The 18,727-nt window shown below is 38.9% G+C and overlaps 1 protein-coding gene across 1 annotated transcript in view; it reads right to left on the bottom strand.

Moving 5' to 3' along the window:
• Positions 1–566: 566 nt before the first annotated feature.
• CNGB3 (cyclic nucleotide gated channel subunit beta 3) overlaps positions 567–18,727 on the bottom strand; it is a gene marked incomplete at its 3' end in the record, with an annotated part of 141,384 nt that continues 123,223 nt past the window's right edge. Inside the window, exons 16-19 of the mRNA XM_079902412.1 lie at positions 3,756–3,902; positions 3,345–3,519; positions 1,894–1,968; positions 567–824 (exon numbers count right to left, since the gene is read on the bottom strand). Coding sequence (XP_079758538.1) covers positions 567–824; positions 1,894–1,968; positions 3,345–3,519; positions 3,756–3,902 — 655 coding nt within the window. The remainder of the gene's footprint in view (positions 825–1,893; positions 1,969–3,344; positions 3,520–3,755; positions 3,903–18,727) is intronic.

Here is an 18,727-nt window from a genome sequence, read left to right as displayed (position 1 = left end):
AGCTGCTGGGTTGATTTGATACTTGACTGACTCATCACCCTACCTTGAATGAAAGTCACCCAACTTTTGACATTTTATTAAAATCTCATACTCCCAAAGTAAGAGACAAATTCATATACATGGAACATTTAACCAAGACTAACAGTGCGATGCAAGACTTTAACACACACACACAATCACACACACACACACACACACACACACACAATTAAGAGAAAAAGTTAGTGAATCATTTCAGAGCCAAGACCAACCTAATCAAAATGGAGAGAAGAAACATCATCAAGAAAGAACGGAAGAAAAATAACCTACTATATGCAATTAGGAGAAATACCAATTGTGCAAAGCTAATGACAATGGAGAATAGGGATGGTTTTTTTTAATAATCTTCTTATTGCCAAGGCAGAAGATCACACTCTCTAGGGTAAATCCTAGAAACTAAGCTAGGGATTTGCCTATGGTTTCTCAAGGGTCCCGGCAAGGTCTTTTCCTCTCATTAGTTTAAGCTACCATCCTGACTACAATCTCTTTGGGAACTAACTAGATTGTATCTAAAGGTAATCAAACATTTATGGCTTAGCCTTTTCTTTGACTTCAATCAGCAGAACCTCTTCCCCAGCCTCCGCAGAAGGAGCCATGCTGATGATGAGTGATTGACGGGTAGTTCCTCTGGGTAAAACTGCCCTTCTAATTGACTGGTGCGCTTCCTCTGCTGTAATAGAACTTGTTCGACATTTGGATGTTTCAAGTGGTTTCTCTGCTGGCTGTCTTCCTTTATCTTCATATTTTTTTCCTTTATCCTCTTCTTCAGAGTTTTCACTTTTTTTCTAGAAGCAACAGTTATTGAAAAGAATTGGTATTGAAATCATAATCAAGGACATTGGAGTCTTTTGATTAATATGCAATAGCTAAGGATCACCACTAAGACAAAGACTGTCTGAATTAAGTTAATAAGGGAATCATGTCTGCCATTGATTATCATTTAACTAAGTTTTCTGATGTGCTGGAGAATGGGGCTGAGCTATCACATTTGAATTCGGTGTTAGTCTACGTCACGTTTTTGTCCCTACCAAGGAATTCACTTCCTATTGACCCTCATGGTCTCTGAATTATTAGACTTAGTGCTCAAGACTCTTTGCTTTTTAAATATTTACTTATTTTATGAAGATGAAATTTTAAATATTTATCTTTTAATAAAAAAGTATTAACCAAATACCATATAAATACTCTAGAATCTCTGGTGTTCCTCCTGCATAAGTTCATGGGAGAACTTCAGGGAGAAATTCATATCTCTTTCCTAGTACAGTCTTCTCCATTTGTCCAATGGGCATTTGATATGGCTTTAGAAACTATTGTATTTAGTGTCATCTGTAGAAATTTCATAGTAAAAAATATACTATGCTCTTTACTGGTGATGCTTGAGATCAGTTTGAGAGAAGCTTGTACCAGGTATGAATGTGTACATATAAAGTTGAGAGCCTTACTTAACATACTGACTTACATAGTTCTTTAACCCCATAAGCCTTTTACACAAAGTATTATTTCCGTGCCGATTAAATAAGGCATTTGGTATACACTGATTTTCATTGCAGTGTTGTGTGTGTGGCAAAGGATGAGGCAAGTTTTAGTCTCTTGAGTGTGACTGACTTTTATAATATTTGCTTTACCAATTTCCTGAAAGAACCACAGCCTCCCATTTCCTACAGTTTTAGAGATAGCATAAGGAATAGATTCAGAAAACCTGAGTTCCTGCTGTTTTTCCGTATCTGCCCTCATAAGCTTATCATGAGAATCAAAGAAATATGAAAAAAAAAAAAGAAAAGCAATAACATTTGAGTTTCTTGACATTTCTAGGAATTGGGAGACAGCTTAGTGTAGGTGTGGAAGTCTGAATACCCGAGTAATAGCTTTTGCTCTATCATTGATTGTGATCTTATCCAAATACATTAATCTGGATCTTAGTTTCTTCATCTATAATATAAAAGCTTGGATGCAATCTATGTGGTTATTTCTGACTTTACATTAGTGATAGTAATTGAATGAATATTAGTGAAAATGTTTATTGGCTTACTGGTAAAATGTCATATATTTATAGGTATATATGTATGTCTATACATATACAGTTGATCCTCATTATTCATGGTAGTTTTGTTCTGTAAAGCTGCCACAAACACTGTTAGCAAACCCTGACCTATCTCTCCTAGGGGTAATGCAGGTTTAGGTTCCTACAAGCCTCTGGCTACAACATTTTTGTCAGCTGCTCAATACATAGCCTTGTGTTATGTGCGTTTCTGTTTAGAGACACCTTATTTGATATATATTGTTTATTCATTACACTGAACTCACAGCCAACAGTACTATGACTCATGCCTGAATGATGCTTATCTAACACACATGTTTCTCTGTATGGCACATCAGAGCATTTTTGTGCTTAGGAACACTAGGTGGTGCTTTGGCGATATGCTTGGGGGCCATTTTTTTTTAATTAATTAATTTATTTGTTTTTATTTTTGGCCGTGTTGGGTCTTTGTTGCTGCATGGGCTTTCTCTAATGGCAGCGAACGGGGGCAACTCTTTGTTGTGGTGTGCAGGCTTCTCATTGCGGTGGCTTCTCTTGTTGCGGAGCACCGGCTCTAGGTGCACAGGCTCAGTAGTTGTGGCTCCCGGACTCTAGAGTGCAGGCTCAGTAGATGTGGCACACGGACTTAGTTGCTCCGCGGCATGTGGGATCTTCCCGGACCAGGGCTCGAACCCGTGTCCCCTGCAATGGCAGGTGGATTCTTAGCCACTGCGCCACCAGGGAAGCCCCATGGGGGCCATTTTTAACAGTGTTGTGGGGGGAGAGGCACAAAAATGCAAAAAACATGGCAATAAATAGACCATGAAAAGATCACTTGTTTACAGTGTGAGAGTTGAAACAAGAAGGCAGAGTGTCTCCTTGTTCAACCTCAGCTGGGAACATGTGCCTCCAGCAACTTAAATTTTTTGCTGCTCTGCACATGTATGTCTGTGAATGACCCCCAAAACACCATAATTATTGATTTTGAGGTTACAAACACATTTTAGTGAGTAGGCAGATTCACAAACACAGAATCCACAAAAATGAGGGTCGACTGTATTTATGTATATATACATTAAAACTATCCATAATAAACCTGTGAGGATTAAATGTGATGTTATGTAGGCATACAGTAAACTAATAATAAGTGCTGTATATAAAGTATTAATTATTTGCATTAGATGAACCCAGATTATCCCAGTGTCTGAGATGGAATTAAAGTAGGAGCTTGTCTGGTCTTTAGTCCAGTGGTCTCTGTTACAGCCCTCCTTTCCCTCTGCCTTATTACCAGAACGGTTTGTTCTCTCTTCAGTGCGAGTAGTCTTGCAAGACCTGCTTTTCCTGAGCCTCCCAGGAGAGCTTTAAACTTTTTGGGTGTCTCTTGTTTTGGTGGGAAGAGAAAGGCAAGTCCTTTATTTGGACAAGTTGTCTCTGTGCCTGGAGCCTTGTTCTTTAGAAGCACTCTGTGGACAAGACAGAAAGGCCATTTCAGATAGCACTGTGAGAGTTATGGAAAAACTTACCAGAAATACTATCATTTCTCCTAATCTGTGAAGTTTTCAATGTATAACTGCATAAGCAGTTGTTTGTTAAGTGTATCTCATGGGTAAAGTTGATTGTACCCACCATAGCACAGTTCTCATCTTAGATTTTACGAAGTAAAACCAACTCCTCTCTAATGGGGTTTTAAAGGTTATACCTGGCTTTCTTCATGAGGAGCTTTTCAGAATCTGGATAATGCACTAGAATTTCTTGGAGGGTCCTTTTGTCCAGAGTTAAAAGATTGGCAAAGCCGTGGGCCACCACGTTGGCAGTTCTACGGTTTCCTCCTCTTGCTGCTAGAAGGCTGTAAGAGAGAAAAATGAATCTTTGCCACCAGTTTCAATCTTCCTCCACCAAAATCTTAAAAAAAAAAAAAATCAAATATTAGAACCATTTATACTGCTTCAGAGATCATTCCCTGGATGTGAGAGTTCAGATGAGTGTGCAGAGAGAGTCAAGATGTGGTGGCAAGAGAAGTGGCAACAGATTTCAATGCATTTTGCATCTAACTCCCACCTCAAATCAAGGCCTTGTAGCCATCAGAGCCCTGGGAGATTCTTCCTCCCAGATTCCAGAAGTGCAGACTCTCTTTGGACTGGGTATCCTCCATTTGCTCTTTCAGACTAACTTTTCATCCTTCCCGATCCTCTTTGCACTCCAGGAAGCTGACCTCTGTGGGCTTGATCTCTGATTTTCATTTGGGTTCAGCCAATGGGAAATACCAGTAGGAAGTCAGAAAGCAGGAAGAGAGTGGAGTTGGCACGTTTCTTCCCCCATACTTCCCTGCCAGGTCTTAAGTTAGCAATGGCTGCAGTTTCTACCAAAATCCACAGCTCCTGGCCATCTCCTGGAAGTACAACTCCCACAGATTTCTTTCTGGGCTCTGGTAATGTGCCCTGCCCTTGTCCCCTTGAGGCCTGGCTGTGGAAACAGCTCCCTTGTAGCTAGCTTCGAGATATATCACCATCTCTTGTTGGGTAGTCTTAGATTTTCCTTCTAATTTCCTTTGATTGGCTTCTGTCAGTAATTCCTTTATTAAAGTCTTCTTAGTTAACTTACTTAAGTGTACCTTCAGTTTTTTGTCTGGACTCTGACAGATCAAGCTCTGACATCAAATCTTAATGATACCCTGGTTACATTAGGTGAATTTAATCTCTTCCTATATGTAACTCCCAGATCAAATATTTTCTCAGTATCATAAATTGCTCTGTAGTATAGTCATTCTCATACAACTTCCCACTTGGAATGTTAGAGAATTCTGGACTTTATATCTCTCAGGGACATAGCTGGGGCATTTTGTGTTTGGGAAGTAACCAATAAATAGTTATAAAATAAATGAACACTCGAGTGAATAAAACAAATGAATATAACTTCTGTCATTCACCAATAATCCGGAAAATAAGGGTTGGTCTTTGAAAGCAAGACAAGAAAAAACACATTTCAAATGTGTAAAAAAAACACTACAGGCTCTGCAGTGAGATGGTAACATGAGATTCAGTCTCTCAGAGTCAACCATTTAGAAATGGAGAAAGAAGGCTCACATTAATAAAAAACAATCTCCAGAGGTGGAAGGGACCGAGAAAGCATTCTGGCAATAGGAATGTTCACGTTTTCACAGCCCTGCCTTTGGGGGCAATGAGATGTGAGAAGCTACGTGAGTGCTGTGCCTGAAGATTGATATCAGACCATGTGTATTTCTCCAGCCGTTGTTGCAGAAAAGGGAACATTTTCGCTGGCTGTTAATCATTAAAAAACTAACATAAGGTTTCAGCTCTGACATGTAAAGAGCTTGGAAGTTGTCAGTCCTGTCCTTACAACACGAAAAAGTTGAACAAACTGAAAACCAATGACTTTTCTCAGAACTGTCAAAGAACTGAAGTTGCAGGGTCAACTCCCATCCAAATCTGGGGAGACAGGTGAATGCAGAAAGCCACAGCCAAACCTGCTTACCTGGAACAGAAGCCCTTGGAGCTGTAACTGGTAGGAATACCTAAATGGTAATTTCGACAAATTGCTGTACGTTGAGAGTGAACTATCAAGAGAGGGAGAAACTCTGAGGGCCACAATTATGGGGAAACTGATACTTTTATAGGTTTTACCTTGAGAAACTTCAGCAGATTCTCATGATTGAGAGCCAAGAAAGATCTGCCTGTTGCTCGGGCAGTAGAAGGGGATAATTAATCATTGTAAAATACACCCAGAATATATTTGTTCTCCATTACAAAGGTCTACTATCCAGGGGAAAATATTACCAGAGTCTTATCCTAGCTGGAGGAAGGGCATTTCTCTCATCCCAGGCACCTCTGGCCTTCCTGCCTAAGGGGATAAGAAACACCTGTGAAGATCACACCCCAGGGACATAGATCCATTAAAAGACTTAGATTTAATCATAAAGTTAGAGCTTTTCCCCATACCTGAGCACTATACCAAAGGGGCTTCTGTATGGTAACATTGGGTTATAACTGCAAAATGCAGACTTTCTCTGAAGAGCAGTACTGAGGGAAGGCCAAAGTCAACAGAGGAGATAGAAACAAGGTCACTAGAGAAATTTAGAAGCTCTAGCACCTACAGCTACAGCAAACATTAAACACAGCCCAACTCCTAGCCAGATTAATATAAAACCTCATTCTAAAGACCTGTTTACCTCAGTTCCTACTACCTATTACGTCATGTACAGCTTTCAACAAAAATTACAAAGTACACTAAAAAGCAAGTAAAATACAGCCTGAAGAGCTAAAGAAAGCATTAGAACCAGACTGAGATATGACACAGATGTTGGAATTATCAGACAGAGAATTTAAAATAACTATGATTAATATGTTAAAAGATCTATTGGAAAAAGTAGGCATCATACAAGAACAGATGGGTAATGTAAGCAGAGAGATAGAAATTCTAAGATTCAAAAGGAAATGTTAGAAATAAAAAATACTATAACAGGGCTTCCCTTGTGGTGCAGTGTTTGAGAGTCTGCCTGCCGATGCAGGGGACACGGGTTCGTGCCCCAGTCCGGGAAGATCCCACATGCCGCGGAGCGGCTGGGCCCGTGAGCCATGGCCGCTGAGCCTGCGTGTCTGGAGCCTGTGCTCCGCAACGGGAGAGGCCACGACAGTGAGAGGCCCGCGTACCTCAAAAAAAAAAAAAATACTATAACAGAAATGAATACTGACTTTAATGGGCTCATCAGTAGACTGGGCATGGCGAAGAAAAGAATAGATGAGCTTAAAGATAGGTAGTAGAAAGTTCCCAAATTGAATGCAAAAAGAAAAAAAAGGAATGGAAAAAAAGAAAACCAAAAATCCAACCAGAACAGAACATCAAGAACCACAGGACATTTTCAAAAGGTATTTTATATATATGATATATACATAAACATGCATCATTCTCTAGTATTAGAAGAACCAGCTGAAGTAATAATGGCCAAGAACTTTTCCAAATTAATGACAGACAACAAATCACAGATCCGGGAAGCTCAGAGAATACCAAGCAGAATAAATACTCTCCCACCCCCATTCCTAGGCCCATCATATTCAAAGTGTAATAAACTAAAGACAAAGAAAATCTTGAAAAGAGCTGAGGGGGGAAAAAAGCCATACATATAAAGGAACAGGAATAAGACTTATAGTGGTCTTTTCATCAGAAACACTGCAAATAAGAAGAGAGTGGAGTGAAATACCAAGTATTGAGAAAAACAAAATCACCAACCTAGAATCCTATGTATAGTGAAGTTATCCATCAAAAGTGAAGGGGAGATGAAGATTTTCTCAGAAAACCAAAAACTGAGGGACTTTAACATTAGCAGACATACCCTTAAAGATATTGAGACAAATTCTTCAGGAAGAAGGAAAATGATACAGATTAAAAATTTAGGTCTACATAAAGAGTGAAAGACATGGGAGAAGGAATAAGCAGAGGTAAAACGAAAGTCTTTTATTTTCCTTATTCTTAATTGATCTAAAATATGACTTTAAATAATAAAGTAACACTGCATTGGGTGATTGTAGCATATGGATAAGTGAAATGAATGATATCAGTGTCTTAAGGGCTGGTAGGGAAGGGCTGTTATAATGTTCCTGCACTATGTGTGAAGTGGTATAGTGTTAATGTGAAGGTAAACTTAGTTTAAAATGTGTATGGCAAACACTGAAGTTTTTTGAAAAGAATTATAATTGATAAACTAAGAGAAAAGAGAAAATGGAATCTCCTTTCCTGAGGTTCTCCCCAAGACAAGCTCTGCCTTTGCCCTTTTTGAGAAGTAAATTTTACTCTGTCATTCATCCATCCATCCATCTACCTATCTATCTACCTACCTATCTTCCTGCCTATCTATCTATGAAATGGATGTTAATATTTGAAGGATAATGATTGGATGAGCCTATTTCATTCACATTCCTGTCGCCTTGGACATAGGGCAATCCAGTAGTTAGGCAGGGCTGGATGGCACTGGGGAGCTTAATTTGGACCTGAGACTGTCTCTGTGTGTGTCAGACTATGAGAGCAGAACGGAAATAACATATTTAAATGTCAAGTTATTTTGAGATTTCTCAAGCTTTAATTAAACTTGCCTACAGGTTACACATTTGGAGTGCTTGATGAGTTTTTGAACGGAAGAAATAGTCTGTCTGCCAGATGGATTTTGCCCAAACTCTCAGCAGTGTTTAAAATAGCATCGTTTTTTTCCCTCCTGTCCACAAAATGCTTCTCCAGCATTCCACCAATGGAAAGTTTCACTCATTAAATAGCTTAGTAAGAAGATCCCTAAATATTCCCAAGCCCACATAGTTTCTGAAAGAGCACGTGCTGGAGGACAAACAGCCGAGGTTAATGGTAAGTGTCCCCAGGTCAAAAATACTGAACAGAGCAATGGCCCAGGAAACAAGGGAATGGATTCTAATTCTAGGTCCACCTTTGTTTGCTGTGACCTTAAAAAAGAACTTAAGGACCTTTTAGATTTTTACTCCAATCATGTATTTATTAAGTGCCTATCATGTATTCAGCAGGTAAAGTAGTGCAAAAGGAAAAATAGTAAAGCATGGTATGGTTTGTGGAAAGAGTACAGATTTTGGAACCAGATAACTCTACGATTTTATTTATTTATTTATAATGTTTAATTTAAAAGAATTTAAATTGAACTATAGTTGAAATCTACCATTTATTAAGTGTATTTCTGAGCAAGATACTTAATCTCTCTTTTGGATTAACAAGACCACCTTTTAGTACCTTCTGTACTATAGGTATCTGATTATCTTTAGGGAGAGATAGGTGTGTTTTTTTTTTTTTTTTTTTTTCTGTACGTGGGCCTCTCACTGCTGTGGCCTCCCGCGCCGCAGAGCACAGGCTCTGGATGCGCAGGCTCAGCGGCCATGGCTCACGGGCCCAGCCGCTCCGCGGCATGTGGGATCTTCCCGGACCGGGGCACGAGCCCGTGTCCCCTGCATCGGCAGGCGGACTCTCAACCACTGCGCCACCAGGGAAGCCGAGAGATAAGTGTTTATAGACCCCTGACATTCAATTATGAAGGTGTAATTAGGTAAAACTCCTGGCTGAGAAGTTTTAAACCCTAATTTGGGGTATGTAACTGTAACAACTAACAATAAGTATAATAAATTTTATTACACAGGGTTCTCTAGAGAAACAGAAAAAATAGGACATATACAGATATATATAAAAGGAGATTTATTATGGGAATTGGCTCATGTGGTTGTGGTGGTTATGGAGTCTGAGAAGTCCCACAGTCTGCCATCTACAAGCTGGAGGCCCAGGAAGCTGGTGCTGTAATTCAGTCTGAGTCCAAAGGCCTGAGAAGGGGAGAAAGAGGAGTCTCTGGTGTAAGTCGAGGTCTGGGTCTGAAAGTCCAGAACCAAGAGCCCTGATGTCTGATGTCTGAGGGCAGGAGAAGATAGATGTGCCAGCTCAAGCTGAGAGAGTGAATTTGCCCTTTCTTCACATTTTTGTTCTATTCAGACCATCAGTGGATTGGGTGATCCCTACTGCATATAGTATACATATAGTACATACATATAAATATAATATGTACATGTGCACATATACATATAAACAAATGTATATATACATATAAACAAATGTATATGTATTTACATATACATATACATTTCTGTGTGTATATATCAGAAAGAGCTAGAATATTCAGATAGTCCCTAGTCAGTCATTCATTTCCAGCTTTTTTCCAGGGCTGCCACATACAGCATCATAAATTGTGCACTGCATACACAGACTATAATGTGACTGGAACACAATGTGCACAGCCCTTTTTCACAGAGCTAGTTTATCCAGAAAGCACTCACAAGGATAAGTAGAATACAAAAGAGCATAAGTTGAAAGGAAGAGCAGAAGAAAAACAAGAATGGAAACATAAAATGGGGTTCATGCAAAAATGCAAACTTTGTTACAAGAGGGCTTCGAATTTGGCTTTGTCTCTTATACCATAAAAATCGATGGATTCTTAGTTTTAAGACAGAAATATATGCTGAAGGGCTTTAGTAGAGAGGCCACCATGTAGCCTGGTGGACAACATGTTCATATTCTATTATAGATGCAAAACTAAGTTTGCCAGCACTGTTTGTGATGTGGTCCTCAGTAAAGGCTGTGTGTCACTCCAAAGTCCAGTTCCATAGGAGCAATGCTGCGGGTGGGAAGGGCAGTCAGTACAGTGCATATCAGATACTCATCTCTCTCTTTGTTTTCAGTGGTATCTAGAATATCTAGAGAAAAATCATCCTCTTAAACATTACCTTCCTCAGCTGGACTTTTGATAAATAGTTTTTTTCTATGAGTTTGAGATTGTACAGACCATTTTACTTTGGAGGCCAATCATGCAGAAGCATATAAGGAGTTCACTGTATAAATTGAAAAGAAAAGGAAAAAAAGAAATTAGTGATAAATTAGAAGTGTGTGGCAATAACATACTCCATAATGACCTAGATACGATGCCAAGTTCTGGGGCTATAAAGATGATTAACATCTGTCCTCAAGCCAAAAGGGAACCCTCCTACACTGTTGGTGGGAATTTAAATTAGTACAGCCACTGTGGAAAACAGTATGGAGTTTCCTTAAAAAAACTAAAAATAGAGCTATCATATGATCCAGTAATCCCACTCCTGGGCATATATCTGGGAAAGAGAAAGATCTAATTTGAAAAGATATATTCACCCCAGTGTTCATAGCAGCACTATTTACAATAGCAAAGACATAGAAGCAAACTCAGTGTCCATTAACAGATGAATGGATAAAGAAGATGAGATATAGATATAGATGTATAAAATGAAATATTACTCAGCCATAAAAAAGAATGAAATAATGCCATTTGCAGCAACATGATGGACCTAGAGATTATCATTTTAAATGAAGTTAAGTCAGACAAAGACAAATATTATATCACTTATATGTAGGATCTAAAAATTAGTACAAATAAACTTATTTGCAAAACAGAAACAGACTCACAGACATAATACACAAACTTATGGTTACCAAAGGAGAAAGGGGGGAGAGATAAATTGGGAGTATGAGATTAACAGACGCATACTACCATATATAAAATAAACAAAAGGATTTACTGTATAGCATAGGGAACTATATTCAATATCTTGTAGTTAACTATAACAGGAAAGGATCGAAGAAAGAATATAGATATACACATATATGTATAACTGAATCACTTTGCTGTATACCTGAAACTAACACAATATTTGTAAATCGACTATATTTCAATAAAAAAAAAATCTGCCCTCAAGCTGTTTGTAATCTAGGAGTGGGATAAGCGTGGGCGAGGGTTGTCTAGTCGACTAGCAAATATTGATAATAACATTAGTAATAGTAGTATTACTAGCTAATATTTTTAAGTGCTTACCATGAGCCAGGTATTTTTCTAAGTTCTCTTTTGTATCAACACATATAATGCTTTTCAATCCTATGAGGTAATTGTGTATTATTATTACTCTGTTTTAATTGATGAAGAAATGAAACCTCAGTTGAGGACCTCACCCAGAGCCACACAGCTCATTGTTGTGGAGTTGGATGCAAACCTAGACAGACTTCTTAAACAGATAAACACAATTCAGAATGATTAATGCTTTGATAACTGTAAAAAAATGAGAATGTTTCCTAAAATGAAGAAGTTTCTTGTCTAAAAGCATACTCTCATGTAGAATCGTTTCCTATAATAGAAATAAAACTATGAATACTATCTATGGAAAGAAGATCAATCACATCCAATGCTGAGTGAGAGATTACAACTTCATATATCTGTTCTCATTAAGCAAATTTCCAACTGGATTATATTTGGAGTGCAGGAGGTTAGGTCACCTGTGTAGACTTCTATGAGATATTCTTTTACTCTTTTCAGTGTTATTGGAAAACACTTTGTTGCTTGAAAATTTTTACCACTTCACTAAATATAAATCCTAACAAAACTTTTGTGGGTGAGCAAATATCAGAGGATGTTCTCGTGTCACCTCTGCCCAGACTGCTCGCTCTTCGCAAATACTTTGATAGTCATAAAACCACTGCAAGGCAACACATGTTAACCTAGATTTTTGAGAAAAATCTCTATGTATGGATTTTTATCGGAGTTAAAGAGTTCAGATTTCACAGATACAAAACAGTCCTCTTTCCCCCAGGAAGTCTTGATTTCAGAGTTGAATTGGCCTTAGAAGAAGTGGATAATCAGGATTTCCCTGGTGGCGCAGTGGTTAAGAATCCGCCTGCCAGTGCAGGGGACATGGGTTCGAGCCCTGGTGCGGGAAGATCCCACATGCCGCGGAGCAACTGAGCCTGTGCGCCACAACTACTGAGCCCGTGTAACAACAGAAGCCACCACAATGAGAATCCTGTGCACCGCAACCAAGAGTAGCCCCCGCTCTCCACAACTAGAGAAAGCCCACAAGCAGCAATGAAGACCCAACGTGGCCAAAAATAAATAAATTTATTTTTAAAAAAAAGTGGATGATCGATGAAGAATCTAGGTAAAAATTCTAAAGAAGAGGGGAAAAAAGGAATAACATGCACAGTTTATTCCTTGCCCTCTTTATTTATATCAAGTACCCAGGAGGATATATGATACTCTGGCTGGAAATTACTGTATCAAACAAACTAATATTCTAGCTTAACTATGTGTTTCTTTGGGGTCAAAATAGCTAACGATGTCATATATTAATGACCACATGAAACTGGTGAGGTAGGTTCTTACCTACACTTACTGACATGGAAATTGAGGTCCAGAATCTAGTGAAGTGACTTATTCCAGAACAAATACTTACGAGTTTCATTGCAGAAATTCAAATCCAAGACCAGAGCTGACTTCAAGTCATGGAGTCTTTTCTTTACACCCTAAACTCTAATGCTGCTAATGAAGCCATTGTTATTGTTCTAATGATAGAGATTTGCACATGGATATTAGAAAAATCAAGGAGGAAGCCAGTTGGGCTGGTCGTGATAAGCTCTACCAATGTCTGACAATCAGATTCTTTACTCCCTCTCTGCTATTCCAAATGGTGGTAAAGAGCCTTGATTTTCATAGAATTAGAGTCACCAGATGAAGTCAGTTTAGGAGGAGTCCTGAGAATATTTGAATACATGTTTAAACAATGGTACTGATAATGTAGTGGTTCAGAGGAATATTGTGAAACTTAGGTGAGGTTTGCTTTCTGCTCTAAGCAAAAAATGCTACACAAACAGAGACTGTATATTAAAGAAGGTAGTGAAAAATATAAACACATATTTTAACACAGGTAGTATGCACAGGATTGAGCCAGAAAAAAATGGAAATGAAAAGTTTTCTCCCTCAATATTTATCAATCTTCTTACCCCTGCTCATACTTCCAATGTATCTACTATTTCTGTCTTTTAGGAAAGGCAGGGTAGTGGGTGAAGGAATAACAGAATTATTCTGATGAAGAATAAGAATATGGAATTAAAATAGTCCAAAAAACTAAAAGTCTACCTTGGTACTCTCATTTTGAAAACTGAGTACTCAGGGAAAATAGGCAAACATTGCTTGGAGGGAACAAAGAGGTTTAAAATTATTCTTCAAAATATTTGGCCTTTTCACAATGGTATAGAGAAAATATTTGTTAAATATGCAGAATGGGTGATTTGACCAATATAGCTGGTGAAAAGTCAGAACTTAAATACTTTAAATAAAAGCCAGACTATCTAAAACATATATCACTGCCTAAATTCTGCCCAATAACTTGTTATATATGATGAAAAAAGGATATTGTACAATGAAAGAAACGCAGAAAATAAATATGATCACGTTTGTGAAAATAAATAGGCCCAGAGAAAATTAATTGATTTATCAAATATTTATTGAGGACCTATTATTTTCTAAGCACTATTTAGAGAAATGCAAATTAAAACAACTATTAAAGTGCAAAACCAACTGAGAATAATGAGGTAATATCACTGGTACTAGAGAAAAATAGCTATACATTGCATGTTGTATCTTAAATTGGTTCAGTTTTTCTAGAAAATCATCTGCCCATATATTCCAAGAGTTATAGAAATGTTTCTACCTTTTGACCTAGTTATTTCATTTTGGGGAATAAACTTCAAAGAAATAAAAGAAAAGCAAAATGTTCTTACAAAGATAAACGTAGCAGTCCTATTTTTTTTTTTTTTTTTTTGCGGTACGCCGGCCCTCACTGTTGTGGCCTCTCCCGTTGCAGAGCACAGGCTTCAGACACGCAGGCTCAGCAGCCATGGCTCACAGGCCTAGCCGCTTCGCGGCATGTGGGATCTTCCCGGACCGGGGCACGAACCTATGTCCCCTGCTTCGGCAGGCGGACTCTCAACCACTGGGCCACCAGGGAAGTCTGCAGTCCTATTCTTAATAATAAAAACTGACAAAAAGGGTACGAGGCTGAATATGCATATTCATGACAAAAATGAATGTGTATTAGTACATTTGCAAAGATAGAAGATAATTACGTTAATTTATTTATAACAATGACTATTTATTAGGCACTTATGTGCGCCAGGCACTCCCCTGAGGGCTGGGGATCAAGTGCAGATCGGGTGTGTGGTGTCTGCTAGGGACTGTGTCTGTGTACAAAATGGAAAAATACAGCCTCTCTGGCAAATGCAGTCCTATAGGTGTAAAGTTTGGCCAGAAAAATACCCCCTTTTGCAAAGTAAAGGGCACCTGTGCATGAGGGGGAGTGTAACAGTGGGGCTCATGCTCAGGAGTGGAGTGCAGGCTGCATTCCAGTTCTCTCAGGACCTGCCTGGACATCCTGATGCAGAGCACAACTGTCACAGCCATACATTGTAGTCCTGGTGCTTATGAGTTAGTGAGGAAGGAAGAAAGACACTGAAGAAATAAATGCACCAGCAAGTGCGTGATTACAAAGGTAAGTGTTCTGAAAGATAGGAATGTAGTCCAACTAGAGAATATAGCAAGGAGACCTGGGTGGTCCCTATAATGGAGAAAAAGAAGTCCTGAAAGTAGGTGAGATTAGGTTAAAGGGGTGGGAAACCTATATGGGCAGAGGTAAAAACTCCCCATGGCTGCTATGGAAAATAGTATGGAGATTCGTCAAAAAATTAGAACCGCCATATGATCCAGCTATTCCACTTCTGTATGTTCATCCAAAGAACACAAAAACTAATTTTAAAGGATATATGCACTCCTATGTTCATTGCAGCTTTATTTACAATAGCCAAGATATGGAAACAGCCTAGGTATCCATCAGTGAATGAATGGATAAAGATGTAGTGTATATACACAATGCAATACTACTCAGCCATAAAAAGATGAAATCCTGCCATTTGTGACAACGTGGATGGACCTTGAGGGTTTTATGCTAAGTGAAATAAGTCAGAGAGAGAAAGACAAATACTGCATGTTTTCACTCATAGGCGGAATATAAAAAGCACAAACAAAACAAAATAAATGAACAAACCAAACCAAAACAAAACAAAAACATAGATACAGAGAACAGAGTAGTAGTTACCAGAGGGGAAGGAGGGTTGAGGGAAGGCAAAATGGGTAAAGGAGGTCAACTATACGGTGACAGATGGAAGCTAAACTTTTGGTGGTGAGCACACTGCAGTATATGCAGAAGTCAAAATGTAATGTTACATGATACATATAATATTATAAACCATTATTACCTGAATAAAACAGTCTTTAAATTCCAAAATTAGGAAAAAATAAACCAACTCTCCATGGTTGGATGGCATGTGGCACATTCAAGGAACTAAAGTCTGGATTAAGGAGAGCAAGGGGAGTGGGCTACACCCTACAGTAGAGAGGTAGGCAGGGGCTAGACCCTGCAGGATCTTGTAGGTCAGGCAAGGACTTTTAGATAAAAAAGAACATGTGAAAACATTGAGTGGTTTTAAGCAGGAGGGCAATGACATGATCATACCTGTTCGTGAAGGATCCTTCTGGCTGCTAGTGGGGCCTGGATTACAGAGGGTGTGGTGGTTGGAGTGGGAGACTTGGAGCAGCCCTGCAGTTGTCCAGTGAGAGACGGAGGTGGTGTGGACAGAAGTGGGGTCAGTGGAGAAGGTAAGGTGCAAACAATTGGAGACACACTTTGGACGTGAAATTGATAGGTCTTTGAGGTGGACTGGCCATGTAGGGTGAGCTGAAGGAGTGTCAAGCAGACCTTTTCTTTTTCCCCAGTAAATTTCAAAAGTTAACAATGTAAAAAGATTAGTATTATATTAGTTTCCTGAGGCTGCTGTAACAAATTACTGTAAAACCAGTGACTACCAACAACAGAAATTTATTCTATCACAGTTTTGGAGGCCAGAAGTCAAAAATCAAGTTGTTGGCAGGGCTGTGCTCCCTCCAGGGACTCTAGGAGAGAAGGCTTTCTTGCCTCTTCCAGCTTCTGGTGGCTCCAGGAGTTCCTTGGCTGTGGCTGCATAACTCCAATTTCTGCCTCGGTCTTCACACGGCCTTCCCCTCTTCTCCCTGTGTTTGTGTGTCTTCTCCTCTTCTGTCTCATGTGAGGACACTTGTCATTGGATTTAGGGCCCATCCAAAAAAATCAAGAATGAGCTCACCTTAAGATCCTTAGCTTAATTATATCTGCAAAGACTTTTTTTTTCTTCTTTTTTTCTAATAAGTTCACATTCACAGGTTCCAGGAGTTCGGGCATGGATATATCTTTGGGGGGGCCAACATTCAACCTACTACAGGCATTATGTGAATACTCCTTTACATACACCCTTGTACAGGCTATCAGGACTGACCTTTGTGCACACATATTGTCTGCACACATTTTTTTCTCCACATGTCATTTGAGAAGCACTGAAAGGTCTGCCTTCAGTTCTCAAATAACCTCAAGCAGTTGCTCAATCTGAAGGATTGGTCCTTGTGAAGGCTTTGTACTCCATAACATCCTGCGTATGCTCCATCATTGAATGCAACCCATACATTTCACCACCTAGTATTGGAATCTTTTTGTTTCCTTGTCTTTTGTTTATAAGGCCCTTGAGGGAAGTGATTGTTTCTTGCTCACCATTCTTGTTCACCATGCCAGGCATGGCCTTCTTTGAGGCACTTCACATTATACTGTAAGGCGTAATGAATATAATTTTCTGCTTTTTTTTTTTATCAAATCACAATTAACTACTTAATTAATCAGAAATTTCTGAATAGCACCTGCAAATTATTTTGAATGGAGGCAGAATATCAATGAAAATCAACACATTGTACAGTTTTTATATAGCTGCTGGTGACATGAAGATGGAAAGTTTTAGTTCTTACATTTTAATAGCTTAGTCTGTTGAGGAGATCCATTTGAATGAATTGATTATAAATTAGTGGTAATTCCTGTAGTAAAGTCACTAATGAAATACTATGAAAGCATAGAACAAGGAGCAACTAGTTGTTTGGGGGGGGTTGGTTAGAGATGGCTTCAGAGAGATGACATCTGAATTGAAGTCTTGAAAGGTGAATAGGTATTTTCCAGGGGGAGGACATTCCAAAGGGAGATGAAACCAGTAGGGATTTCTATTGAAATCATAATAGCACTAGCAAGGATAAAAATTCAGATGCATTTCAGGAAAAGTGAGATTTTAACAGATGAAGAAGGAGGATAGGAAGTGGTTAAATACATTCGGTGAATAAGACTTGGCTATAATTGTAATTGTGAAAACAAACAGTGGAGTCAGTACTGCTACAAGGCTATCCCCCGGCAGACCCTGAGTCTCTCTATTAAAAATGGGGTGTCTGAACTCCTCAGATGTTAATTGGAAATGTGGTCTGCGTTTTCTCCATGACAGGCTGTAAATCTATATTTTAGTCAGTGCTTTGCTCTTTTGGATTAGTATATAATGTCCTTGAAAGCCCTCAGTTCTTTTCTTTCTTATTTTTTCCTAAGAAAAAAGAACCTTCGTTAAAAAGCTACATGATAGTGCTGGATTTAGCTCATTTTAAAAAAGGTCACAGGTTTTTTGAGTAGTAAACACAATTACTAGATCTTTCCAGTATCTAGATGTTTGGCAGGCATGCCTCCATTGCTGGAATAAATAACTAGAGCTCCAGGGGCATATGACAGCTGTGGGCCTGTGAAGCCTGAGGGTATCTGGGAAGAGGCAGATGTATCGTATTTCTCCTCAACCACAGCCAAGAAGAGAATCAAGGCAAAAACCTCCCTTTTGCTTGAATCAGCCAGATTACTGAGCGAATTTAGAGCTTGTCTGGTCTACTGGTTTCAATTTGGCCTTAGAAACCCAGTGGGTAATAGGAGATTTATTTGAGAAGCTGCTGTCAAGAATTTAAGATTCCTTTCAATTGCAACTCAGCAGCACCTGGATTGTATTCTTAGAATATTTCCTACTGTGATGATAATATCAGCAATTAACATATTTGTATTTATAAAGCTTTATTCTTCAGGGAGTACTCAACCCTTGGGAGAGGTCAGCTAATTAATTTCTGCAATGTTTGAGATTAGACTGTTGCTTGTTTTATGACCTTGAAGATTACAGTGATTATTAAGTCACTAAAATATTAAATCATTTTTGCAAGTACTCCTAGTAAAGAAGCGATAGAAAATAGGCAAAGAACACACAGATCTGGACATTCTGAGAAGTGTTTCCACCACTGCCCCAGAGCAAGACCCTCACACAAGTGCCCACCCAGTTTTAAGCAAGGAG

Source organism: Stenella coeruleoalba (assembly GCF_951394435.1).
Source record: "Stenella coeruleoalba genome assembly, chromosome: 17".
NCBI classification, from domain to species: Eukaryota; Metazoa; Chordata; class Mammalia; order Artiodactyla; family Delphinidae; genus Stenella; species Stenella coeruleoalba.
This window is presented reverse-complemented; position numbering and strand designations above follow the sequence as displayed.